Raw genomic sequence first — 25,578 nt, 5'->3', positions numbered from 1 at the left:
CGCAAAAGTCCATCTTAATTTTTTTTTCTCCCATGTCCCCTGCGGGGCTCCGTACCATCTCACCGATCATGTTGGACAAATGTGAAAAATGCTGCCTTAAACCTCCGAGGTCTAAACTCATCATCGTTGATGAGTCCAACCCCAGGCTTAAACTGGTTTGTTTTACTTACTTTACTGATTTCACCCAAGTCAGGGTTCAAAGAAAATACCAATTGTAACCAACAGAAAGTGTCAGAAACTATTCATGATATTCCCCAAGAAGTCTGTTCAGGTCTTCTATGGTTCATGGGAGGCTTTAACCTATCCCAGCTGACACTGGACAGGAGGTGGGTACACCCTGAGCTCCATATAATGACTAACAGTGAGTAAGAGGCAACCACAGGTCACACAGCAGTTTACAATAACTAAAACTTGCCGTACATGTCTTTGGACTATGGGGTGAACCGGAGAGTTTGGATAAGCAGAACATCCTACAAGCCACAATGCTAACCAGTGCTGAGGAAGTTTTCTAGGGAACGCCACACCTGTGAGCAGCGATACACCTGAAATAAAGTACACAGGGTCAGCAGTATTGTCTATATCTTGTTTATTTGTGTTTGTAAAACGTTATTTTTGCATTTTTGCGCTACGAAGAGGCTGAAATTGCTCAAGCTGCTGAATCTGTAACCAGGCAAATGTCGCAATTTTCATCCAGTTTAGCTGCTATACTTGGATCAAAGCGCCGGCTGGATCATCTGACTGTATCTGAGCTTTCCAAAAACCAAGTCTGACATGTTGTATGAACTTGCACATTTAAAGCACGCTGCAAACAAAGCGTCTCCTCGATGATCTAAAAGCTTCTGAAATGATTTGCAGAGGTGGCAAAAAGACGTGATGTAACTTTCTCTCACGCCTTTAAAACAAATCCAGAAACGTCGCAGAGTGAAGTGAAACACTGAAGCTCTCAGAGAAGCGAGAGGGAGGAAGTGGATGATAAATTTCAAACATACTGAACTCCTAAAGTCTGCCAAGATACATCCACAGCTGAAGTGTGAGAGTTTGTTCTCTTCAGCTTTTTAACTGGACCGGGAGGTGTTGCCATGGAAACACGGTTACATTTAGTGCTTCTTTGAGGCCCGGCGACCTCGCTGAAGACAAAGAAGATTTTTGTCTTGCGCTATTTGCATGTTTGCGTCGATTTCCTAAGAGCTATTGTAACCCAGAGTAAAATCTGTTTCCTGCACTTATTCCTGCCATTGAATGCATCGCAGGTACATGACTCCAACCACATGACTTTGCTCAGCCAATCGGCTTCATCATTGGCGCTTCATCAGTGTTACACTATGTTTGGACATTGGGGCTTTGTTGGTAGTAACAGCCACCTGCATGCTGCTGTAGAGCTAGCTTAAAACATTATTCTGTTAACCTCGCAGTGGTCAAAACTTCCACTCAGTACAGTCTCTGTCTGTAGATATATTTACATTTTGGACCAGTTGTTGGGATCTTGGCTAACTTGGCCACAGTCGTTATCAATGTGAAGTCATTATTTACCTGCTCTGTCTGATTATTTGTCCTTAAGACGTCTACTTATACCAAAAATATTTAGCAGAAGGAGCTGTGTGTGTGAAACAGATAATGGGGAGAAGCCGTTGGTTTTCTTACATATCCCATAAAAAGCACATGCTGAGAGAAAACTTGCTAACGATGTGAGAACAGGCAGGAAAATATGCGACGCCTAGCATGGATGGGTTTCAGAGTTGTGTGACAGGAAATCAAAGGAGACTATTTCTGGAGAGGGCAGGAGAAGAAGCAGTGCGATCCTGTCCAGGTGAGGCTGGAGGAAGGTGGAGTCTAAAGGTTCCTCTCCAGAAGGACGCTCTTTAAGTCTGCAGGGCAGTTGATGGTGAAAACGTTGTGGGCGGTGTTTCGTCTTTCGATCAGGGCGGCAACAGCCTCGCCCAGGTCCAGATGATCAAGGAAGCCGGGCGCCATGTGATCAGGAGTGGCTACACCTGTGTTAATCTTCACCTGTCAGAAGAGAAGAGGAGAGGGAATAAATGCAATAGAGGGATGACTGCAGGATGTAGAGCAGGTCGTCTACTTATGTCGGGGTTTGTGCTTCGAGCTTTGGCTCCTCCTGTCCTCATAAAACAGGTTTCAACCTCTGAGTTAAAGCTGTGGGGAGATTAATCAGCGTCCTGTGAGGAAGCACTGGTAGTAGGGATGCACCGATACCGATACTGTAAAATGTGTGTGTACTCATACTCGTAAAAGTTAACCGATACCATGAACCGATACTAACTTATTTCATTAATCAGAGGGTGGCTTGTCATTTCTGTTGTAGTTTTTTAGATTGGCCACTAGGGGGACATCCCGCGCTAAACAGGCACAGGGTTAGGCGAGTGAGACTGGCAGCTTCAGATAAAAAAAGAGAAACTGGAGGCTGCTGTAGCTAGGCTAAACAAAATGTCAGCAGTGTGGAACAGCCAACTTTAACTCAGGTTTTGGAAAAGCGATGAAAAATGTCAAGAGAAAATCCACGGGCAGTTAAAATAACAGAGGCTCTGACTCATTTTATCGCTCTGGATGACCAGCCAATGCCGGTCGTGGAAAACATAGGATTGCACCGTCTTCTCAGCATACTCGAGCCGCGATATGAAATTGGACACTCTGCAATAATTTAAAAGTTTATTTTATTCTCAAACCTAATTTGTATTTATTTTATTCCAAACAGAAGTGTTTATTTATTATTCTGAAAGCTCGAGACAGTGCCAATAGTTCAGTGATATTTTGTTAAATTACAATGTGGAGACTCCGCAATAATTTAACAGAAGTGCTTATTTTTCACTTGAAATTTTTTTGTGGTCATTTTTATTAAGATTTTATTTTTTATCGGCAGAGAATAAAATAAAACCTGTCTTCCAATTCATTGCATTTGTGTGTGTGTGTGTGTGGTAGAAGTATCAGTTTTTGTACTCAGTATCGGCAAGTACTCAGATCCAAGTATTGGTATCGTATCGGTTTGAAAAAATTGGTATCGTTGCATCCCTAACTGGTAGTAAGATCAAGTTTTAGCTGTGAAATGGCTCATCCAATCATCTCACAACTACTAAGTCCCTGTCCACTTCTCAACAGTTTCCAAAGGTGATTTCTGAGATGTACGAAAACATCTGATGCATCAGGTTGGAGGTAGAGACGAGCAGTTCATCTAGTTTTCAAGATCGACTTCTCTGATCTTATACAGGAGATCAGGTAAAGTTTTGATTAATAAGGGCTGATTTCATCAAAATTGTTTTTCTATTTTTGCATATTCCTGACTAAATATGCATGTTTGCACAAAGGCAGAAATATGCACGTGCACTATTTAGATAAAATGCCTGATTAACTTCTGTCATGCAAGATTACAGAGTAAGGTTATGTAATGTGGATGTGTTGAAATGTGAGCTGGTTCTCACAAAGGCACCGAGGAAGAACTGAATCTGCATGGGTGGTAAAGCGGTGTCAGTGTTACAGATTTCCCCTGAGTGAGCAAACGCCAAAGAAATTCAGGGCTGTGCGTGTGAACACGAGAAAGCAGAGAGAATTACAAACGTAGATGATTGTGGAGGCGGGCGTGTGAATTGAGCTGCAAGCTGACTTCTTTTGGTCAAGTCTAAAGGGTCATGAGTCATGTTAGCCGACAGCCCTGCTGTGTAATCCCATTAATATCTCACCTGGTTGAGTTTGCAGGGCACCTCGGGGTACTCCTCACGGAGGACGTGGCAGAAAGCCAGGGTGCTGGCAGCGCCCACTGTGAGGAAGCCTGTACCAGGCATCAGCAGCTTCTCTCCTGCTCCTCCTGTGGCAAAGCAGCAAAACACTAAATAAACACACCAGGAAAGCAAGGCGAGCAGCTATCGCAGGTGACCCTGCACGAGAGGCAGGGCACACCCACGGACGCAGCGAGTCCGTCAGAGTGGGAGAACATGCAGTGAGTAAAATAACACGGCAACTGTTTTGCTGACCCCAAGTGGACGGAGAGAATAAAGAGAGAAAACTTCTCTGATCCTTTTGGTACATTTGAATCTGAATCTATCGTTCCAACGATGGTAATGCTACCATCTAGCTAACCAGGTGCCCAAACAGTCTCCGTGCTACCCAATCACTTCTGAGCAAAGTCACAGAGAGAGAGGAGAAGCATCGGTGAAGCAGAGCTCAGCAACGTCGCCCTGAGGTCTGGCAGCTACCTCAGTACTACTAGAGAGAGGTAAAACAAAGGCAACGTAGCACTACGCCACACACGAACCGCCTCATCCCACTGAGCAAACACACGTCGTCACTACAGGAGAGGAGACATAGGCGACATCAGCAATACATTGACGTCGTGGCGACGGAGGCTGCCTCACCTGTGATGAACGTATAGGTGCAGTTGGAGTCGTCCCTCACCAGCGGGTAGAAGGCCTTCCATGACACAAAGGTGCTGAAAAGCAACGTCTCAATTACCTGCAGATTTCACAGGAAAGAAAACATCACAGCACCCCAATGTAAGTGTTTACATGCTGCATGAGTTTAAAGCGAGGCAGAAGAAATTAAATAAGTATATTGGAAAGTGTGTGTACTGACCCAATGTAGATCTTTGAGGGACTGGGTGTGGGGGGGTCCTCCCTGCCACCAGCTGAAGCCCAGAGAGGAAACTATGTCGGTGACTTTCCCCACCTCCTTCAGCAGGGCCTGCTTCGCCTGCTCGGCTTCCTCCTCTGAGCCTGAACACAGAGACGCTGGACTTCAGCAGAGGACAGGCAAACGTGTTTTCTCTAATGAGTCACTGAGATCGGCATCGATATAGAACTTCAGCCCTACTGGGGAATAACAAAACTCTGATGATACATCGCAGTAGAAGATAAACACCTTCCTCACCTGCTGCTGTGATGTCATCTCAACTATCACTGAAGTTTTCTTAATAGTGTTTGGTGTGTTTATGGGGTGTAAGCCCTTTCCATACTGGATACTGTAAGTTTAGTGGCACCTCCACCTAATAAATCAGCAGCTGAAAACAATAATTTGACTAAATCTGAAAATAACAAATCACCATTAACGTTCCTTTTTGCACAGGACGCACACTTGATAGGTTACGGCAGAGGTGGACGTCGCTCCTGACTCTTGTTTTCTTTAAGATGCAGTGATGTTCGTTGCCCCAAGGTGCAGTCTTTTGCTAAACCCAAACAAGCAGTTATCAGGTCAGTAAATCATTTCTGCGACAATTCAATTCAATTTTATTTATATAGCGCCAAATTACAACAAAAGTCGCCTCAAGGCGCTTCATAGATACAGAGAAAAACCCAACAATCATATGACCCCCTATGAGCAGCACTTTGGCGACAGTGGGAAGGAAAAACTCCCTTTTAACAGGAAGAAACCTCCAGCAGAACCAGGCTCAGGGAGGGGCGGGGCCATCTGCTGAGACAGTCGCTAAGATGCAGACAAATGATGACAGAAGAAATGGGAACTTTATCACATTGTACGGTGGAGGATTTGTACTTGAATACAAGCCCACAGACTTCTGAGACAGGAGGTCGGTTGGGTTTAATCCCCCCCCCTTCACTAACACACTAACACTGTGCAATTACAGCAGTTTGAAATGATCAATTTGTTCTACTAACAGAACAGTTAAGAGTGTGGTGTCATGTCTCTAAGCTGATTATTCAGTACTAGAGATGGACCGATCCGATATTACGTATCGGTATCGGTCCGATACTGACCCAAATTACTGGATCGGATATCGGAGAGAAATAAAAAATGTAATCCGATCCATTAAATATCAAAAAAGCTCCTCACAAAACTTGCGACACGGCGTAACTCGGCTCATAACCGTAGCACGTCGCAGCAGTGTGCATCACGTGATAGAGCGGCTGTGTGTATTTGTAGCCTGCTAGCAAACATTTCATCTCCGAGGAAGTTATCTCAGAGAGAAGTAAAGCAAGTGTGTAAGTTCATCTCTGAATGTCTGTAAAGCATAACAACCGATATATGGAGCGACTGCCTCTTCTTGCTGCTACTTCAATCATGAAACTGATCAATGATCAGCTGATCGTCTCTCTTCTTTGTTTTTGTCTCACTTCTCACCAGAAAGAGGAAACCAGCGGCTGAACAACAGCAGCACGTTTAAGCTTGATCAGCTGTTGTTAGAATTTATTTAATATTACTTTCTACACCAGGATCTTTTTCTACGCAGCTGACGGCTGGTAACTGTGCAGGGGCGGAGCTAGCAAAGTTTAGCCAGGGGGGCCGATAGGGCATGAACAGGGAAAAGGGGGCACAAAGACATACTTTTCTTTCTTATTCTAATTTAAAATGTCGAGCTTTTAATAAATAATTATCTGAATCTTACACCCAAAGTTTTAATCTGATGTAAAATATATAGAAGTCCATTACTGTATATAGTAACTGTTAAGTCTAATATACCCTAGTAAGCTAGACTACTATACCCTATTAGTTAGGTTGTTTAATATTTCTGCTAAATACTCTTTAAAATACCAGAATAGGGAGGATGGAGTAGGTTTAACTTTATTAGATTGATCAGTTTTGCTGAACTATGAAATATTTTGGGTGCAGTGTATTTTTTGCATACAGGTATAACAGAATAGCTTTAGTGTTGTTATTATTTTAACTTGAGTATGAACTTATACAAAATGCAGCAAGATATTAAAAAACAGTTTTATTGATTAAAAAACACTATATTGGATTCATATCGGTATCGGCAGATATCCAAATTTATGATATCGGTATCGGACATAAAAAAGTGGTATCGTGCCATCTCTATTCAGTACAAATACGAGGGGACGAACCAGCAGGGCAGCACTGACATGTCAGAGGCTCAGATGGAAAATTCTGCAGCTTAAATTGGCCGCCAAACAGAGAGGGTGTGTTTGGTGTTGGACGTGAGGAGAGGCAGGCGTGTTGGTGTGCCTGAGGTTGCCTGCCTGAACTAGCTCACAGGCTTTGCGCCATTGCTGCTCTATGAGCAGTTGGAGACTGTGTGAGCGAACGAGTACAGACGTTTTTACATTTTCATGCAAGCTGGACGACCCGAGTCTGAAATAAGAATTTACAACATCAGCTCCACTTGGCACAGATTTGAAGGGTCACACTGGAGTCATAGGAAATACCAGAGAGTGCACATGAACAACTCTGGTAAAAGCTTTGCTTTTTTACCTGTAAAGTTCAGACTTCTAAATGATGAATTCGGTTCATGCAGGTTAAAGCTGCATGAACCGAACTCTAACTTGCGGAGTGTGAACTTGCACAAGACGCTGTCTGCCCTCCATTACTGAGCAAACAGTCCAGGGGAACGTGCCAATTTGGCAATCTGGGCTTTAGTCCAAGCTGAACATGCAGACTGGAAAAGCCAGGATTGAACCACCCACCTTCTGATGAGTAGATGATCAGCTCTAACTCTCACCCCACAGAAAGTTAGTAATGAGGAGTGCCAGGAGGAGTGCCGGGAGTTCATTCAGCTGATGTGGCTGAAACATAAGTGCTGCCTCTACACCCTTATTCCTGAGCTCACTGTTAAAAAAAATGGCGCAAAGAGGTTTTTGAGTATTTTCTAAAGATAGCTCATACACACAACCTGATACTAAGAATGAAAGTAAGATGAGATTTTCTCATCAGAGTTGGTGACCATGTTGGAAATAAAAACAACCAAAACAGAAAATCAGTCCTTCATTTTCAGATCTCTAACCGGCTTTCTGATAAAAGAGTAAATGAGCCAGTTATGGTGCTTATATCCACCTGAGAAAGATTTCCCTGCAACATTAAGTTCACTGCTGCACTACTTGTGAGGGTTTCTACAGATTTAGTGCAGCTCTGGTGCAGTATGTTGCCACTCCCATACTTTGCAGGCTCTCTTTTGCACATTCTGACTAAACACAGTTTGGATTTGTATTTAAAGTGTTTGCTGGGGAGGAATCAGTAATTATGCGATAAGAGCTGTGGACAAGCGCAAACAATCCTCAGAGCAGAGACGGGCAGGATGAGTAACCTGACTTACCCACATTTCCCACTATAGTGGTGAGGTTATCCTTTGTGTTGGGAGAGACAAACGATCGGAGTTTCTCCAGGCGGCTGCTGTCCCTGGAGATCACTGCAACTTTAAAACCTTGACACACAAACACACAGAGACAGTAGGATGGAGTGAACCTGTGTTGTTGTGCTGCTTCTGTCAAGGTCATCAGAAAGTGAAATCTGACCGGGAAGTCTGGAGGCACAGAACGGTAAATGCCCACAACAGATTCCAGCTTTAAGAACACAACAGAATCCAAACAGGGATGAAGCTGAACTGAAATTATGCTCTTTTAACTCCCACCATAAACTGTAATTTAGTTTAAGATGATGATGATAGGAGTTCAGATCAATTTAGATATGATTTTATGAGACTGTGCTGATAAAACCACCCACACAGCAATCCCAGATATGACAAAGCCAAACTGTACAATGACACACACACACAACTGCCTGGGAATGTTTATTCTGTCTTTACTGTTCCGAAGATTTCCTGATGGGACATGCTTTTATTGACAATGAAGCATTATTATGAGAACTCCATTGTGTCATATTGGTAACTCCCCCTAAGTCTTGATTAAAGGAAGATTAAAGGAACCTGTACAGTAGGCTGAACAGCCTGTTGTTTTTGACACGTCTATGATTATTAATCCAACATTTTATTATCAATAATGGATCATTTGTGTTGCAGTTTAGTTTTATGAGAGTGGAAGGGGATTTTTGGTAGATCAGTTGTCACATTGCGCGCTCAAATTTATTTTTTACCCTCATAAAAATGCGATAAGCGGACCTGTCGGTGTAGAGCGTGGCATAGAAACCCCAATACAGTGGACCGGCAGTTTTACGCACGCGGGCGGATCACTTATGGCGGGTCATTATTTAATTGTCTAACAATTCAGACACAATAAAACAATAATAATAAGTATAAAGTATAAATAAGTAATAATTGTTTTTATTAAAAGTGACCATACCGCACAAAAATCCTCACGCGTAAAAGCCAAGGGGAAAGACACCTGCGCGTAAAAACGCATAGATGTCCCAAAGATTTATCACATTAACAATTCACCGTCCTCCTCTATTTCACTCAGTTTATTTTCCCTGCCAAATGTCCTTCGAGCTACAGAGAAGCTTACCTTTATCCAGCAGTCCTTTAACGATCCCGGAGCCCACTTTTCCCGCTCCTCCGAGCGCTAACACAACCCTGTCCGAGTTCGACATGCCGACTGTAGCTGCACAGACCTGCTGGAGGATGGAGGGTGGAGGATGACTGCGAAGTGAAGCTGCTGGCTTGTGCAGAGCATCCTGGCCGGACCGGGATGCTTTAAAGGATCACGGGTCCGCCCTTGTCTACGGGGTCACTGAAGCCACGCCCATACTCTGTCTCCGTGTGTATGTGTATCCTGGCACGGCTAAATTTGAAAGGACCGGTGGAGAGATTTAAATGTGGGAAGTGGGAACATGTGCTGAGCGTGAGGGCACCTTTCAGGGGTGAGGCTAAATTCAGATTTGTGACCATTAATTCAGGCAGTCAGTTTATTGGCTCGATGACCAGTTTAAGTTACTACTGAGTTCAACATAATATTGCACGTAATGATCTAGAAAGGTGGTAAAGCAGCATATGCTCCATGATGGGCCTGGCTGTTCACCGCTTTATGAGTGTGTAGTCAGGTCTGCCCCGTGTGTGGTGTCAGATTGTGGCAAACTAAGATGGGAGCAGCAAAAACATTCATCTCAAGGCTTCACAAAAAGGTTTTTGTAAACCAGAGATTATGGTTACATCCATCTGTTATATACAGTCTATGCTAATCTGAACTCTGCATCAAATGGGCTCAAAACAAACAAAACCCCGAAGGTGTTACAAGATTTTGACAGAATTTACAGCCTTGATTGGGACATTCTGTGACCTCTTGTCACTTTGGGTAATGAACTTGTGGTATATTATCAGGAATTATATTTCATTAGTGCAATACAACATTTATACTTTTCTCACAAATCTATTGCTCAGAACTAGATATAAACAGAAACACATTAAATCCGCCCTAAAAACAACCACAGAACAAATATTTTAGAATTTATTTGTATAATGTATGGATATGTTCCCATCGCACCAGAAAAACTCTGCTAAAGAGTTTAAACTAGCTGCTCACCTGTGATCATGTCAGTAAACGTCCTCACAAAGACAGGAACACGTGCGTTTGTGTGTCTGCGTGTGCCGTGTCAGTGGTTCATGCAGAGGTGAGGCTGCCGCAGTAGGTGAAATGCTGCCATCTAGTGGCTGAAACTACACGCAAGAAAACTGTTGATTTAATCGATTTATTCGGTAGCACACTTTGCAGCTTCTTCCTGTTTCCACCTTTTCTGTATTTCAGCACGTTTTTACGTCACTTTTCTTTTAACTTAAAGTAATTGTTCCACTGTTTCCACCCACCTAACGGCACATCCAGGAACAACTACCAAACACACCCTGTATAAACTGGAAATCCCGTGCCACGTGACAATGTTTACGTTACCCAGATAATCGAGCAGATTGTCGTGCGGCCGGAGTCGCAAAAACAGCTGATTACGTGCCAGGAACAGGTGAGTCTGTGTGTCAGACACACGTTTTATATCGAACAAAGCCAGACTACCCCACCTGTAGCCAGCTGCGTTACGTTAGCTTCGCATACCTACGAACTTACCTTCTTCATGTTCTCTCAGTCCGAATTTTCCTACAAATTATACCGGTTTTCTATTGCCTCGCGCTTTGGCTTAAAAACACACATTTTAAAACTTAAATCGTTACGTTTCCAAGTTTATCGGGAGCGTACGTGTAATTCGGCGTGTTTTCAAAACGACATAGATGTCTTCTTAATATGAAAAATGTACATCTTCCTTGGGGAGGTTCAGCCGCTTCCTCGCACTTCCTGGGTGTTTTCCCACACAGACTGAGCCTGACATCACACTGGAAGGCTGATAAAAGTTGATTTCGCTTTCGTCGACGGATTATATGTCGGCCGAACTGAAGAACAGCTCGGTGCCAAGCTTCCCGGCGCCACTTCACCGCAAACTGGATAAAGTAAGGAAAACAAGCCGGTTTACAATGTATGTGCGGCGCGGGGTGCGTTCACTGTCCGACCCGTAAGTTCTCTGGGGTAACTAAAGTAGTAGACGCGGCTAAGCTAATGCTAAGTGGGGCTGTTAAAAAAGGTTCTCGTTTTTCTCGTTGATGAGCTTGAAGTTCCCGGATGTTCCCTGAAAACACGTTAAAGTTTGGTAGATGTAAAAACACAAAGTGAGTCAACTTATTTTCACTTATTGTAAAGTTTCACTTTCGTTATTAACGTGCTCAAAACGAGCCGCAGCTGATACAGAGTGTGATATTTAATGAGGCTAAAGGTCGAAATGTTTTATATTTCCAGTGGCCACATTTACGTCAGCATGTGCTGCAGACATAGCAGGAACCTGGAAAACACCTGTGTGTGTGTGTGTGTGTTTAACTTTAGTCACACTGTAACTCTTTATTGAATAGTTACTAACAGAACAGAGAAATGTGGTGCTTCTGATGTTAGAATAATCTGTGGGAGGTTCCACTTGCTGTTAATCCCATTGGAGTGAAATGAGGTGTAATTCAATTCATAGGACACTCCCTCAGTGACATCCGTTGACAGTGGGCACTGTTAGGTCGATGCACAGCAATAAGAAAAAAAAGTGACTCAGTTATTAGGATCATCTTGGTTTATTTTTGTTTCTCTCTCTTAATAAATGGATGAAAGAGATGAGCTTCTCCCGGAAGAGAGACGTAGAACTCACGGGCGCCTACGATCGCAGTTTGGAGCGCCAAATCGTGGAACAGGGCTCGAGCCTGCCGTGCAGCGATGAGGAGCTGTGGAGAAAGGTGGAGGGACTTATGAAGGAGGGAAATGCTCAGAAGATCCACTGCCTGGGTGTGGATCCACTGAGGGTGATGGAGGAGTCGCTCAAGGCAGTCACAGCAGCAGGATGGAGCAGACGAGTTGGAACCAGAGGAGGCCTGCAAGGCCTGGCCAAAGCCTTTGAGGTGCTGGAGCAAGCAGCCTTGAACCTGTACCTGGGTCCCTGGAGGAAGGAGTACGCTGTAATCCAGGTGGGCCAGAAGGAGAAAAAAGTTCACGTGTTAAAATAATCAAATGTGATTTTAAAGTTTTACATTTTGTCCCAGATGTACTCCGGCACGTTCACGCACTACATCACCCCGGTGCTGTCGACGGCTCAGATCGAGAACCTGTTCAACCTGTTGGGGTACGAGCTCGGCGCGTCATCATCTGAGCAGCTCCATCTCCAGACGCACAGAGTGAACTCCGCCTCTTCGGATACCCTCCTTCGTTTGTCTTGCGCCTTCTTCCTGGCCCGCTGCGAGTGCCACTTTCTGACAACGGCGCTGGGGAAGCGCTGCGGTGACACCCAGTGGGAGCTGAGCGCAGTGATGGAGAGGCAGCGAGGAAACGGCCTGCAGGTATGTGACGCTGATGCTGAGATCTTTTGGGTTTTTTTCAGCCTTGGTGCAGCCAATCGCTTCATTGTCTGCCTCAAGCAAGCTGTTTTTATTGACTTTATTACTTATATCTCCCTACAGGTTGCTGTGGAGAACACCAAGAAGATGCTGGAAGTTGGCGAGGCCCTAATGGAGCAGCCCGATGGAGACGTGGATCTGTACACCGATCCCGTTAATGAAGGGGACCCGCAGATGGTTGTCAACAACGAAGAGAGTCCCTGCTCATTCATCTGGACGACACCGGACAACGTATCACCCACCACTGTCAAAACACACAGCAACGGAACGACAGCATCGTTCCCGCCGCGAGAGCCGCTCACCGGCAGAAACTCCTCAGACAGCAAGAGGCCAAGCTGGCGTTCCCCTGGTGCTACGAGGCGGGGTAAAACAACCACTGAGCCTCAAAGTCTGCAGGTAGATCCAATCGAGGCTCTGAAGAGCGAGGATGGCGACAACAACCTCTGCAGGTGCGTCCAGAACTCAGATTCTTGTTCTTACTGCTCTGAATGCAAAACCCTGCACGATGAGACCTGTGCGGTCCTTACGATTTGCAGAAAGAATGTCCACAACGTGAAGAAAATGCCGAGTGGAGGCCTCAGATCACCCACTCTCACTGGCAGCAGTGCAGCAGTGAGCTCCTTACCTCTGAGTGAAGACCCCGCATCAATAATTGCACTCCCTCCTGCCATCGCCTACCACGAATGCTGCGATCTCAACAAACCAGACCCTCAGATCGTGTGCCACGAGTGCAGAGTCTTCCACTTGAAATCCTGCAACATGGCGAAATCCTGCCAGTCACACCATCGCAGCACACAGCTGGGAAAGTGCTCCTCCTGTGATAAGTGGTGCTCCAGAAAGCCTCTGGTCCTGTGCAGATACTGTGGAAACGAATATTGTAGTGCCTGTTGGTTCAGAAATCCGGTTATATGCAACTGCGGCCAAACATTTGACCAGTCAACATCTGTGTGATAAAGGTCTGACAAGCTTTGCACTTACGAGATGCATTTAGCAAAAGTTACAGTGACTTAAATCTGCGTACTGGAACTGAAAACGCTGCCTTGAAGTTCTGCCATTGTGCCATTTATTTGATATTTGCATGTAGCCTCTGTGTGGTGTGGTTCTGTGCTCGCAGGTCGCTTTGCGGTAATGTTTGTGTCCTGCAGCAGACTGCAGTAAAAGGGTCAATGTGCCATTAAAGTGTATGTGTGGTAAACGTGTGTAACATGGGATGAATTGGCGCGATCACCGCGGTGTGGTGGGTATGATTCAATATGAAATCAGTCACAGCATTTAAAATGTAATTGCTTCATAACTAACACTAAGAACCTTAATTTTTCTGTATTAGAAGTTTTCAAATATTACTTTTTGGCTTTCCTCACTTTTTTTTTTCTTTTGTTTTGTCTTTTTGCCTTTTAAGGTGACTTCACTGTTGTCTAAAGCACATTTTCTGAAATGTCAGTGGCAGCTGGAAGCTTTGTTTTCCTAGCTTTTCCACTGTCGCCTTAATGCAACATCTCAGGAACACTTTAAGGGAGTCTTTCCACGTTTAGGACAAACATTTGTTTACACCAAATGATTTGCCAAACTGCATTGTACTAATCCTGCAATGTAGCCTGACATACACCCTTCCCATAAATGTAGCTGCACTGACAGCGGCGCCGACCTCGGCGGCGGTCATGCGTCTGTGTGATATTCATACACGGTGCAAAAACAAAAGGATAACACTTCTTTCTGTAAAAACCTTTTGTAACCACCTGGTCAGCCTTCTGCCAGAAACTTTTCCTGCAGTAATTCACTGAGCGTTATGTTTGAAATGAATTTGTGTTGCTGTCTTTAAAGACGTCTTGTAACTAATCCGAGTCTGTCTCTGTTTTTTATCACCATTCCTGCTGTTGTACTGTGACAGATGCTGCATTAGCTCATAGTTACTAATGTTAGAATATCTCATGATTTTTGCATCATCTCGTGGTTCAAAGTGATATTATATCTATTTGTTATTGGAACCAAAAATGTTCATATTTGGACAAAGATCACAGTAGCCAGAGCTTGGTGCTGCTTCGTCCTTTTTCAGGTGCTCAAGCACTTAAACTATAGATATAGTAGTAATAATGTTTTTAGGATCATTTTTTCTGATATTATGTTGCTAACTCATCTACAGCAGCCAGGATAGTCCAGTGTTGTTGATGTCATGATGCTACAGTGCACTCACAGAGGTGCTGCTGCTTTAACAGCAGATGACGTCATAATTTGACTCGTTTTTGGAACCGGCCCCCAGTGGCCATTAGAGGAACTTCTGGCATTTACCCACATTTACTTTTCAATTTTTAAATGCCTGAGAATGAAGTTGAACGCAGTCAGGCTTTCTTTGCCTTAGCTGGCTCAACAAAACCTAAAACCTCAGTTTGAGATATGAAGGAAAAAAACAATGGTTAGCCACTTTGCTAAGCTAGCCTTTTTGTTTCGGATTTGACGGTGCGCACATAAGGTGCAGTTTGCGGGGTCATGTGACTCCTCCCTCCACAAAATGATCCTTGTGAGCGTCCCCTACACCAAACAGGGTTGTTGTCAGAAAATAAAAATATAACAGTAAAATGCTAAACTGTTGGAAAGTTGGTGATTTTTGCACATTTTAATTCAAATTCATTTCCTTTTAAACTGAAACTCAGGTTATGTGTTCATCATCACCACGGTGGTTTAGCAGTTTGAGAAGTTTGTGACACAGAAAACTCTTTAAGCTTGACAAAGCTTCGTACCACACCCCTCAGGTATCCTGAGACAAAAAAACAGCTTTCATAACTTCTATAATTAACATTTTAATGACACAAATAATTGCTTATGTGTTGAAAACCAGTTTCCACGCTTTATAAGGCAGCAATATGTTAGCCCACATCAGTGTTTTGGTGTTCCAGCTGTTAGAGCCTTTAACTGAGTCCTGCCCAATCGTATCCTTTCTTCACTATGATGGACGTAACAACATTTAAAGATCCATTCTGCATCCTTTCAGCATTTATTGTCAAAGTACAGATCTGTGGTCCACAGAAACCAGAAGACACGTTCACACGTGCATCGCCAGTTAGCCAGTCTGCCCTGAGCAGGTGTTCACTCTACTCGTTGTGTGCCTGCCAGTTGATATTAATGAAGGTCTTTGTGTCCATGCGGTCGATGTAGAGGACGCCGTCCAGGTGGTCCATCTCGTGCTGGACGATCCGAGCCGACCAGCCACTAGCCTGCCACGTTACAGCTTCGCCATTTTCATTGAGACCTGCAGGGTGAGAAGACGGAAGCCCGAGACAAAGGCACACCTTATAAATGTGGACGCTCTTAAATGAGATGTGTCACTGTTGAGCTTTAAGCATGCGTACCAGACACTTCCACAGACAGGTAGCGGGGAACCGTGGCAGAGAAGCCCGAGATGCTCTCACAGGCCTCCTGAAACAGCACCGTCCGACCATCCAGCACCCTCAGCTGTGGGTTCACAAAGATCCTTAGGGGCTGGACGGAGAGACCGCGGACCTCCCTCGTGGCAGGCGAGCTCTCTTCCAACATTTTTTGGGGATATTCCAGAGCCAGGATCCGGAGCGGCACGCCAATTTGAGGCGCACTCAGTCCCACGCACTCAAGCTTCCTCATTACTGCCACCATAGTTTTAATGACACGCTGGATCTCAGGTCCCGTTACAGCTGACGGGTCCACAGCAGCTGCATGTGAACGCAGCACCGGGTCTCCTACCTGACACACGTGGCTGTACGGAGGACTGGGGGGGGATATGATCTTGCGTTTGACGTACTGCAGGTAGGAGCGCACTTTGACGTTGCTGGATAAGGAGCGTCTACAGGGTGAGGTGTGTGGAAGACGGGTGGAAGCTGCTGCTATCAGGCTCAGGGCTCCGGAGCGATGGCCTTTAGATGCATACAGTCTGAACCCGGTCCAGGAGAGCTGGAGCAGAGACACAGAGGACGTGTTCATGGTGGGACTGAGACAAAGAGACAAAAGGAGGCCATTTAGGTCGGTCAGAGAAAGCAAAGATATCTTTTGAGACTTTGTTGACTTCCATCAGTAAGAAGGTTTAAAATACTGCTCATTCTTCTTTTAAGAGGTCACCACAGATCATCACATCTGCCACCGCATCTCTATCATCCCCATGCCTGTTTTTTGCTAGTGCCACCATCTCCAAACCATACAGCAGATCTCACCACCACCTTCTAAGCCTTCTCTTCAGTTGCATGCTTTCCTTCTGTCATAAATCACCACTGACACTCGTCTCCACCCACTCCACCCTGCCTGTACGCTCTTCTTCACCTCCCTGTGTACTGTACAGGCTTTGGAAACCACCCAAGTATTTAAACTCACCGATCTAGGTGAGTTTTTATAGGTAGCCATACAAATAAAAAATAAACTGTGATGTCTGAAAAACTAAAGCGGCCGTAACAACACTGCTAAACTAGTAATGGTGCCGTCATGAAGAATAACAAAAAAAAACTCAATTTCCCAAGTCGCACCTGTGTTTCCGAACCAAAACAAAGATGGCGGACATCGGCTAACACGAGAGGGCCGCAACTTGGAATTTTTAAAAAATCTTTTTAAGTGTTTAGTGGACAAACTTTTTATTTTAATGACTACAACTAACACGTCCGGTAAGTCTTATGGCCTTCTTTATTTTCAAGCATCACCGTTTGATGCAGAGAGCTCGATGGCTAGCTCTGTCATTGAAATATAAGCTGAAATTGAAATATAAGTAGTTTGTAGCCCAAGAGCTACAAACTGCTGCTAGCATTAGCAGCCACCCTTAAACTTGTTTATATCGCCGCGTGATTTCTTACATCACGCTCTTTAATATTACCCCCACCACACATCAATTACAGAAACACCTGTTTAGCGTTAAGTCAGACACCACCTAGCGGTTTGTCCGGGTGCAACGAAACACGCGCGCCAGTTCAAGAGCGACCGTGAGCTGTTGAAGCTAGGTCGTTAGCATGTTGATGTAACAATGAATAAAAATAAAAAGTCAGATAACTGTCAGCACTGACTGAGCGCAACAAAAATGAAGCCTTGCAGCTTCCCGTTACCTCATAGAACCGTCTGAGCTCCGCTGTGGATTAGACAAGACCACATAGTTTGGAGGGTGAAGTCAGGGCAGAGACATTCACGGCTCCGGTAAAGTTCTTCCTGGTCAACCACGCTTTCACAATAAAAGTCCATGCGCTTACCTATGTAATAGAGCAGCCCTTTTTTGTCATTGTGCATGTACAACGAAATATGGGCCAATTATGGCCAATAGAAAAGGCACACATGGGAGAACAAAGTGCTCAAAAGTAGTGCAAAGGACTTGATCTAAGTGTACAGTGCATGTGTGAGTGAGTTACTCAGACCGTGGCTCGGATCAGATGATTGCATCACGTAAACATGTTTTGTTATAAAAACAAACAAATAGAATCACTAGAAACATTTATTGGCTGCATAGGTATTAATTATCATAGGAAATTAAATCTTGATGACTGATTTTGAGCAATTTTTATACAGTTAACTAGTTAATTAAAATGTAATAACGTATAAACTTATTGAAGAAAGATGGGAACACCTTAATATTCATCAGTTTATATCTCTATATATCCATATACTGCTTTAACATTTATTTCTCCTTTTTATTTTATATTGTACTGTGTTCAGCTTTACAGCAGATTCATCTCAAACTGGTAAATGTCTGTTAGGCCTTTAAAGCCTGAACCATTAAATAGTTGACAAATAATAATGATACTTTTTATTTTAGAATCGAGTTGAATTGAATTGAATCTTCTCACAATTAAAAAAACTTGAGTTTTAACCCTTTAAAGCCAAGCATATCGTATTTGATACATGTGTTTTTGTGAGTTTTTGAGACTTCTACATCATCAGCGTGACTTTTTTTTACGCTCAAAAAATGATATAAATTGCATGACACATTTTTAATTACTAAATTGCAAACATACGGCTAATGTAGCAAATGTGATACAAATTAAAACTCATATATGCAGATTAAAATTTGATATATTTTTAGATATATTTTGTCTAAAGGTTCAACAAACACTCCCATTATCAAAAAATGAAAGATTTCTGGCTGTTATTTTATGGTTCAGGTTTTAAAGGGTTACCTGGTATCATGTTTGCTGAATCTTTGTGCAATCTATTAGTTTTTTGAGGGGGGGAAAATAACACCGATGACGAAGTCTGAAAAACTCAAATATGAAGCAAATATGACACACTTGGTGTTACAGAGAGAGACGGGGTTTCTTGCTTCCTAAGCTTTTATTTTGAAATGCTAAATAAAGGCATGCAAAGGAAGTTATTTGCAACATTTTTAAAAAAAAAAAAAAAAGCCGGGGATGTTAAGATGCGTAACATCCCTAACTTGCCGGTACATGTCCAGCTGTGGTGGTTCGGGGGTTTAAGGAGGTGCAGCGGGCTGATGCTCTCCTCCGTCTGCCTCCACACAACCCGCGGAGCTGAGCCATGGACGGAGGGGAGCTGTGGGCTGGACGCATGCAGAGCTTCTCTAAGCTGCCTGTGTGGATCATAGAGCATGTCTGGACTCACAAGATGATGGATATACAACAAGGTTGGTTCTGAGGATTTTAATAAAACGTTTTAACACAACAAAAACTTTATTGAACACCTTTGTCTGAGTGTTTTCTTATACTGATGTAGAAGAAACGTATACACGAAACTTGCAAAGCTAATCTCAAACAGCAGAGACAAAGAAAGTCTTAGAAACAAATGTATTTTATTGCTTGTGACATGCTGGCTTCATTTTGTGCGCTCACAGTTTTGGACCTGTCCAGCTGGCCAGATGTGGACTCCCAACCTCTGAGCCTGGACGACTCGTGGAGGCTGCGCGTCGTCTCTGCTCAGGTCTATTCCATCATAAAGAGCAGGGACCTGGAGCACTTTGAGAGGGCGATAGGGTTTCTGGAAACCACGTACCGACTTCTACCCAGACTGGTTCCTGCCATCAAACACATGAAGATCATGTTTGGCCTCAAGACCATGGTAGGGAAATACGTAGTGGTCCAGTAAGCATGTACAGGAATGTGAAATGGGGTTGTTTCTTCGTGAACGTTCACCTCCTGGTGGTTCCTGTGTCTCCTTCCAGGTCATTATGTGGATGCTCAAAGAGGGCTGGGGAATGGTTGACACCGTGTCAAAAATCGGCCAGTTCTTCCCGAGCAAACTCCCCGAGTACCAAGACCAGTGTGTAAGTGACCTGCCCTGCACCAGAACTAACTGGAAGCCACTGTTGAACTGGTGGAGACCAAAACTGAGTTAAAAGTATCTGCCTTAAATTATGCATAACTCACCGAACAGCTCCGAACCACTGGGGCACAAAGCCTCCGGGGGTGTCCTGTTGGGTCTGAGTGGGGTACAGGATCGGACTTGTTCTGGCGCGTCCAGTTGGAGGCTTTGTTATGTTCATGAGCTTGTATGTGCTGCTGCTGTCGTGTCCTGCTGAGGGAGGCTGCTACCTTTGAGCAGTGTTGTTGTCCGTTGGAGTGTTTGGTTGGCTGGTAAAACATGTCGAGTCCGAGGTTTCCCAGCAGAACTCAGCACTGGAACACAGTGATGGCTGTGGTTCACCTCACCTGTCAATGATTTTATTATTGTGGCTGATTGAGCTCTCATAAATGTCTTATAAATGTTGCATCGATTGTTTCCTTTAAACGAACCCCTTAGACATCAGGAAGAACGATAGACGGATGGATACATACTTAGAAAATGATTGTGTTACAGCAGGATTAAGAATATAAATGATACATTTTTATAATAAATATTCAAGAAAGTTAAAGGAAACGTTCAGACACCAAACAGGAAGCATCAAACTCTGGATGTCTTCCATAGTTGGGGGGTTTTCCTGCCTCCCTCCACTCCCCCCCCAACCGGTTGCTCAGATGGCCGCCCCTCCCTCAGTCTGTGAGGCTGGCTCTGCTGGAGTTTTCCTTCCCACTGTCTACAAGTGCTCATACTGGGTTGTTTGACTGCTGGAGTTTTCTCTGTATGTTGTCCTGACAAAATAAAGTGTTGTGAGGCGACTGCTGTTGCGATTTGGTGCTATATTGAACTATTTGTTAGTTTTTGCCTCCTCACAGATGGCACACTGGTGGCGTGCTGTCATAGACTGTATATAATAGATGTACTTCATCGCTGTGACATCACCCGTTCTTTCTCGTTCAGTCGTCTTTCTGAAGCCTCGAGCGAGGCTTTTTTATTCTGTAAATAAAGTAAATCGTTCATAACATTTTGTGTTGTTGCATATTGAAAAATGTGATAGCATACCTGGAACTGGCTTTTGGGAACAGTTACAGTTGCCTGCATGAAAAACTTTACTTATATCAACAGGTGATTCTGTGTGTTCTTTGCACAGAGCCAACGAGAAATGTTCCTCATGAGGAAGAACCACCTGGACTTTAGGACTCTGGCACAAACACTTGCTATGGACAAAGACAAACTTGAACATTACATTAAGGTAAATCTCCTTTAAGTGATTATGAGACAGATCCAGAATATTCTATATACATTTCAGTGATTCGTGCACATTCAGCACATTTCTAAATCATACAGTTTGGGATTTGTTGGATAAAGACATTGCAGTTTCCCCAAAGTTATGCTTGGAGACACAGTGCTGTTCACAATAATCAGTCGAATGTTTGGAATTATCATAAAGGCAACCCTGCATGTATTTGTACAACTAGATTTCTTAGTAGAGAAAAACTCATCCCAGCTGGGCCAAAAGTGAAGCGGTCCTAACTGTGGCCAGCAGGGTGCGCTGCAGAGCTACAATGTACAAAATCTTTCCGTGAGCTGCAGAGTCGTAGGGCTGCCAACCTGAAGAAGTGATCAAGTGTGGAGGAACAGTAATGTGCTAGAACTTACACTTACACTTAGCATGAATCGTTCAAGCAGTTTGACAGACATAAAATCATATTTTTGCACCAACAAAGTGATTCCCAAACACGTCTTTCATGATTGCATGCTCAATCATCCAGGTAAGGAAATCCCAAAAAGTTGATTCTGCCCATCTGGACGTAGAAACGGGATATGGCTCAAGACTTTTGCACTTATTATGCTGAATTTAATGGGATGATGCGTTTTGTCTGTCTTGCAGAATGACATGGACGAGCAGTATGGGGAACGGTATGGCCAGAAAGTCGAGGACAGGCTGCTGTATTATCTCCATGAGCTGGATGCTGTGTTACAAGGAGATACCTACATCGATAAGGTGTGTGTGTGTGTGTGCATTGTTTAACCCTTTAAGACCTACCATAGAACAAGTCCGCCAGAGCTTATATTATATTTTTACATGCTGTGGAGCCATTTTTGGGAGCATTTCAAGTTGCTATACATCAATACAACCATTATAGCCCAGATTTTAATAATATGTCTGCATTAAGTGCATAGTAATTACATAAATTGCAAAAAAATGCAATAAACTACAAAAAAATTGAAAATCGTTTTTGTTTTTTTAACATATATTTCTAGTTAGAGAAATTTAAGAGGCTTATCCCTCAAAACTGTAAATACAAAAAAGTTGCACAAAATAGTTTCCCACCACAGGAAATTTATTTTGAGTGTCTTCATAGTTTTATTTTTGAAATACACCAATTTTTATACACTGCAGGAAAAACGAAAATAAATATTATAATGCAAATTTGCAAAAAAAGCAGCATATGCATCAAAATAAACTATTTCCAGCAGTGCAATATGAGTCCTAAGCATCCCAGAAACCACACAGAAAGTCATAAAGTCAAACATAACTTTTAAAAACATCAGTATAGGCTCATGAGGCCCCGGTGGTAAAAAAAACTACATTTCCGCGAAAATGACGTCACTTCCTGTTTCGGGCAGGTCATGGCGGACATGCGATAGTTCGCGCTGATGGACGGAGGAAGTGTTATGAACAGCTGATCGGATCGACAAAGCGTGTTTCTGGAATATTATGTTTTTGTTCCTGCAAGTGCTTTTTATGCAGTTTTTGCAAAACTATATGTGGAAGGAAACTGTGACCGAGGACAAGCTGATGGCATAAGATGGAAGTACAACTCCTCCGGTTTCATATGCAAAAAACATTTTTGCGCTAGCTCACCTGGTTGCAGAGCTACAAGCATTTAAAAATAGTTACGCAAAACGGAGCGTGCTGCTCTGACCAGTTTTAAAGGGTTAAAGATGCGTTTGTAAAAATGAGAGTTTGAATGTAGATAAACTGTCCCGTTGGCTCTACAGTGACCTCAAGTGGTCAAAAACTCCACAAGTTTCCTTTAAGAATGTTGATGAGGGAAATGAAGACGAGCAGAAATGCCAGCAGTGAGAATGTCTCGCTGTGATGACTGAACATTTGTGCTTCACTAGATCCTGAAGAAACAGAGCCCTGTGACTGAAGAGGAGAAGCTCCTTTTAGAGGTGATAAGCTCCGACTCCACCACCATAGCTGCGACCCTGAAGAAGCTGCTGCACTGCGGTAAGAAACAGCTTACGTCAGTTTCCGTCATAAAAATTTAATAACTTTATATTTTATTTTATTTTTGGGTCGATTTTCTTTAGCTTTGAGTCGTGGCTTTTACTATTTCTGCTGTTTCTTTTTATTTATGTGATTTTCTCCTTTTAAACTGTATATTTTTACTGTTAGGACACAAGCAGGATTCGATCTTCTCTGTGTGGAATTATGAATATCCACTGTTATCAGTATCAAGCGTGTCGCTGTTTTCTTTCTTTAGATGCTGCTTCCTGTCGTCAGTCGTCGATATCTCGGTCGCCTCAACTCTTTAAGTCGGCTTTAAGCCAAACGAATCCTGAGGAGGCTCCTCGCGACGTGTCCGAAGACGGCTTCAGTTTTTTGGACAGGAGCTCAGACGTTAGAGGACATCAGCAACCAGAGGAGGAAGATGAGGTAAACAAGAGAGCGGAGGAAGAGGGCAGCACAAGTGTTCAGGAGGCGGCCCCCACCCCTCAGTTCTGCTCCAAACACCAGCGATGGGTGAAGAGCATCCTGCGGGGCTGCTCGGAGGAGCTTCTCCTTCAGCCCAACGTTTCCTCATCTCCTCTGCTCTTCCCGTCGTCGTCTTCTACTTCTTCATCGCAGGACCTCACACCATCTGACCTCATCCCCTGTCCGTCCGATCAGCCACCTTCGCAGACCCGCAGCCCTCCTCGGGCAGCAGTCCGAGCATCCAGAACAGCAAAACCCAAATACAGGCGCAGCTCCGGGTCACTCGCATCCTCAGGCGACGCCTCACAAGCACAAATCCCGCCTCAGGCCTCGTGTGCTCGGGGCTCTCCGCTGCCTGCTCGGCTGTCACCGGTGGTCCGACTGGTGAACATCGGCTCCTTCGAGACGAGCTGTAAACACCAGCACGCATCACCAAAGCAGCTTCTTCTGGCAGCTTCTTCCAGTTCGGAGATGCTAAGTTCTCCACATCACACCTCAGGAAACGTAAAAGACAACAACAGTTCATCTCCCTCTGCCTGCTGTCAAACCCTGACTGAACAGAGAACGCTCAGACGGGTCTGCAGTACCAACAGACACAAGGAGGATTTGGAGGCATTTGCTCCAAACCCCCAGCCGCTCTCTCAGATGGGCGTTCCAGCCACAGCCAGTGACATCAGTGTCTCTGGACCTCCTCAGAAAGGTGCTCAGTCAGAGAGTTTCTCAGCCTGTGCTGCCAATCAAATCACACCATCTTCCAAGTCATCTAAAAAAGTCGTCCCTCGGAGCTCTCTTCGCCATCGACAAAAGAACAGCAGACCTCGATCAGGAACCGCCCGACGCTCCTCTTCTGCCGCAGGCAGGGACAAAACCAGCCGAGGCCTCAGAGCTCAGCTGAGGCTATCGCTGCCCAGTCAGGGTGTGCTGCTGCACTCCAAGCTGCTACAACCCTACGTGAGTCTTACCAGGCTGAGCTCTGAGCAGTGTCACCTATCGACCCAAAGGAAAGCCTCGAGCGTGGAGCGAGGCAGCGACAGCGAGGAAAGGAGGAAGCAAGAGGAGGAAGACTCTTCCTTCGATGTGAACGCTCTTTACTCCACTGATTCCTCAAGCAGTGACGGAGAGGAGTCACCTGACCGTGACCCCGATTATAGACCTCACATCAAAAAGAAAAGACTTCTGTTAGAGTATGAAAATGCGAGAGTGTCACGGTGACAGCAGCTCAACTAATTGAGGAGTTTTTAGAGTATTTTTAGATGCCGCGTGAAGATGCAGCCATCAGTGCTCTCTAATGATCGGCCTGTTCTTGTGAGCCAACGTGGTTCCTCTACGCTAACTGAATGTAGATGTGCAAACACAGAACATAGAATTGTTTTAAATAGATTTGACTCCCTATTAAAATTTGAAGAAGGTAGCACTCAAACAGGTTCAACTGAAAGGAAAGAAAAGCTTCTTGCAAACGTTTGTATGGTGCAGCTTTATTGTAGCAGGCGTGTATCGAGTGTTCTGGTTTATGATAACAAGTCTCTGATTATATAAGTGAGAATAAATAACCCAGAGGGGATCGTTGTATTTTCGTAATGTGTTTTGTTTGGCTCCGTCAGCAGGTCCAACATTTCAGGACTTTTACCCCTCCTGGAAGTCCAGACCGAGGTAAATGTTTTTGATTATATAATTTCCATTTGCACAGCCAACTTTTGGCTTCCTGTTTTCATAGAAATAAAAACAAGGACACACTTTTTTAACCCCGTATTAAATGTAAAGTTTTTCTCAAAACGTTCAATCGTCCAAGTGGGGAACCAGCTTCTTATAGAAAGCACGCATTACTTCTATTTGCACCAGTGCAAACCTTTTCACTGAGCCGCAGCACAGAGCGCTGCTGTGTAACGATGTGCTCTGACTCTGTGATGGTCAAAGCTGTAAAATCAAGTTACACCTGAGGGTCATCTTCAGTTTACACACAGTATAAAAGCTCAGGAAGCTTTGAGCTGATGCACAGGAACCGACTGTGAGGCTGCAGACTGGGGCTGTATCCCAATTCAGGGTCTGCAGCCTCAACGGTCCTCAAGGGCCGCGTACTTAAAGACCGCTAAGGCCGGAA

At 44.2% G+C, this 25,578-nt stretch overlaps 4 protein-coding genes and 1 long non-coding RNA gene across 7 annotated transcripts; 2 read left to right on the top strand and 3 right to left on the bottom strand.

Moving 5' to 3' along the window:
- Positions 1 to 1,824: 1,824 nt before the first annotated feature.
- Positions 1,825 to 9,377, bottom strand: LOC146513453 (peroxisomal trans-2-enoyl-CoA reductase). The gene is made up of 6 exons (XM_085165454.1): positions 9,153 to 9,377; positions 8,009 to 8,116; positions 4,582 to 4,721; positions 4,365 to 4,461; positions 3,693 to 3,817; positions 1,825 to 2,007 (listed from the first exon to the last, which is right to left on the bottom strand). The coding sequence occupies exons 1-6, from the start codon at positions 9,235 to 9,237 to the stop codon at positions 1,831 to 1,833; spliced, it is 732 nt and encodes a 243-aa protein (XP_085021580.1). The 5' UTR covers positions 9,238 to 9,377; the 3' UTR covers positions 1,825 to 1,830.
- Positions 4,981 to 8,002, bottom strand: LOC146513454 (uncharacterized). The gene is made up of 2 exons (XR_014874940.1): positions 6,800 to 8,002; positions 4,981 to 5,666 (listed from the first exon to the last, which is right to left on the bottom strand). It is a non-coding gene; the product is annotated as an uncharacterized LOC146513454 (long non-coding RNA).
- Positions 9,378 to 10,323: 946 nt separating the features above from the next.
- spata2l (spermatogenesis associated 2-like) lies at positions 10,324 to 14,585 on the top strand. 3 transcript variants are annotated; one of them, XM_085165441.1, is made up of 5 exons: positions 10,603 to 11,074; positions 11,772 to 12,121; positions 12,197 to 12,490; positions 12,611 to 12,996; positions 13,084 to 14,585. In XM_085165441.1, exons 2-5 carry the CDS (start codon positions 11,774 to 11,776, stop codon positions 13,496 to 13,498), a joined length of 1,443 nt encoding a protein of 480 aa, XP_085021567.1. In that variant the 5' UTR covers positions 10,603 to 11,074; positions 11,772 to 11,773; the 3' UTR covers positions 13,499 to 14,585. The 3 variants fall into 3 exon arrangements, with proteins under 3 accessions (XP_085021566.1, XP_085021567.1, XP_085021565.1); XM_085165440.1 differs by lacking the exon at positions 10,603 to 11,074 and adding an exon at positions 10,324 to 10,596 and having other exon boundaries at positions 12,611 to 14,585; XM_085165439.1 differs by having other exon boundaries at positions 12,611 to 14,585.
- A 304-nt stretch (positions 14,586 to 14,889) lies between these two features.
- Positions 14,890 to 17,721, bottom strand: pdf (peptide deformylase, mitochondrial). The gene is made up of 3 exons (XM_085165453.1): positions 17,596 to 17,721; positions 15,892 to 16,502; positions 14,890 to 15,791 (listed from the first exon to the last, which is right to left on the bottom strand). Exons 1-3 carry the CDS (start codon positions 17,598 to 17,600, stop codon positions 15,634 to 15,636), a joined length of 774 nt encoding a protein of 257 aa, XP_085021579.1. The 5' UTR covers positions 17,601 to 17,721; the 3' UTR covers positions 14,890 to 15,633.
- Positions 17,722 to 18,914: 1,193 nt separating this feature from the next.
- On the top strand, positions 18,915 to 25,227 carry LOC146513450 (uncharacterized). Its single transcript, XM_085165432.1, has 7 exons — positions 18,915 to 19,121; positions 19,329 to 19,552; positions 19,656 to 19,757; positions 20,922 to 21,023; positions 21,663 to 21,776; positions 22,904 to 23,012; positions 23,269 to 25,227. Exons 1-7 carry the CDS (start codon positions 19,016 to 19,018, stop codon positions 24,690 to 24,692), a joined length of 2,181 nt encoding a protein of 726 aa, XP_085021558.1. The 5' UTR covers positions 18,915 to 19,015; the 3' UTR covers positions 24,693 to 25,227.
- Positions 25,228 to 25,578: the final 351 nt, after the last annotated feature.

The sequence above is a fragment of the Neolamprologus multifasciatus genome, chromosome 7 (assembly GCF_963576455.1).
Source record: "Neolamprologus multifasciatus chromosome 7, fNeoMul1.2, whole genome shotgun sequence".
NCBI lineage: Eukaryota > Metazoa > Chordata > Actinopteri > Cichliformes > Cichlidae > Neolamprologus > Neolamprologus multifasciatus.
The sequence above is the reverse complement of the archived record's forward strand: the minus strand, read 5'-3'. Positions and strand labels throughout refer to the sequence as shown.

Bases quoted from the DNA above. Each gene is read 5' to 3' on its own strand.
- LOC146513453 (XM_085165454.1), bottom strand. From the start codon at position 9,237: ATGTCGAACTCGGACAGGGTTGTGTTAGCGCTCGGAGGAGCGGGAAAA. The intron at 8,117-9,152 runs GTAAGCTTCTCT...TTGTGTGTCAAG, and splicing joins TAAAGGACTGCTGGATAAAG to GTTTTAAAGTTGCAGTGATC. The intron at 4,462-4,581 runs GTCAGTACACAC...TGAAATCTGCAG, and splicing joins CCCTCAAAGATCTACATTGG to GTAATTGAGACGTTGCTTTT.
- LOC146513450 (XM_085165432.1), top strand. From the start codon at position 19,016: ATGGACGGAGGGGAGCTGTGGGCTGGACGCATGCAGAGCTTCTCTAAG. The intron at 21,777-22,903 runs GTGTGTGTGTGT...GTGCTTCACTAG, and splicing joins GAGATACCTACATCGATAAG to ATCCTGAAGAAACAGAGCCC. The intron at 23,013-23,268 runs GTAAGAAACAGC...TTCTTTCTTTAG, and splicing joins GAAGAAGCTGCTGCACTGCG to ATGCTGCTTCCTGTCGTCAG.
- spata2l (XM_085165440.1), top strand. From the start codon at position 11,774: ATGAGCTTCTCCCGGAAGAGAGACGTAGAACTCACGGGCGCCTACGAT. The intron at 12,122-12,196 runs GTGGGCCAGAAG...ATTTTGTCCCAG, and splicing joins AGGAGTACGCTGTAATCCAG to ATGTACTCCGGCACGTTCAC. The intron at 12,491-12,610 runs GTATGTGACGCT...ATCTCCCTACAG, and splicing joins AGCGAGGAAACGGCCTGCAG to GTTGCTGTGGAGAACACCAA.
- pdf (XM_085165453.1), bottom strand. The intron at 15,792-15,891 runs GTACGCATGCTT...CTCACCCTGCAG, and splicing joins CCTGTCTGTGGAAGTGTCTG to GTCTCAATGAAAATGGCGAA.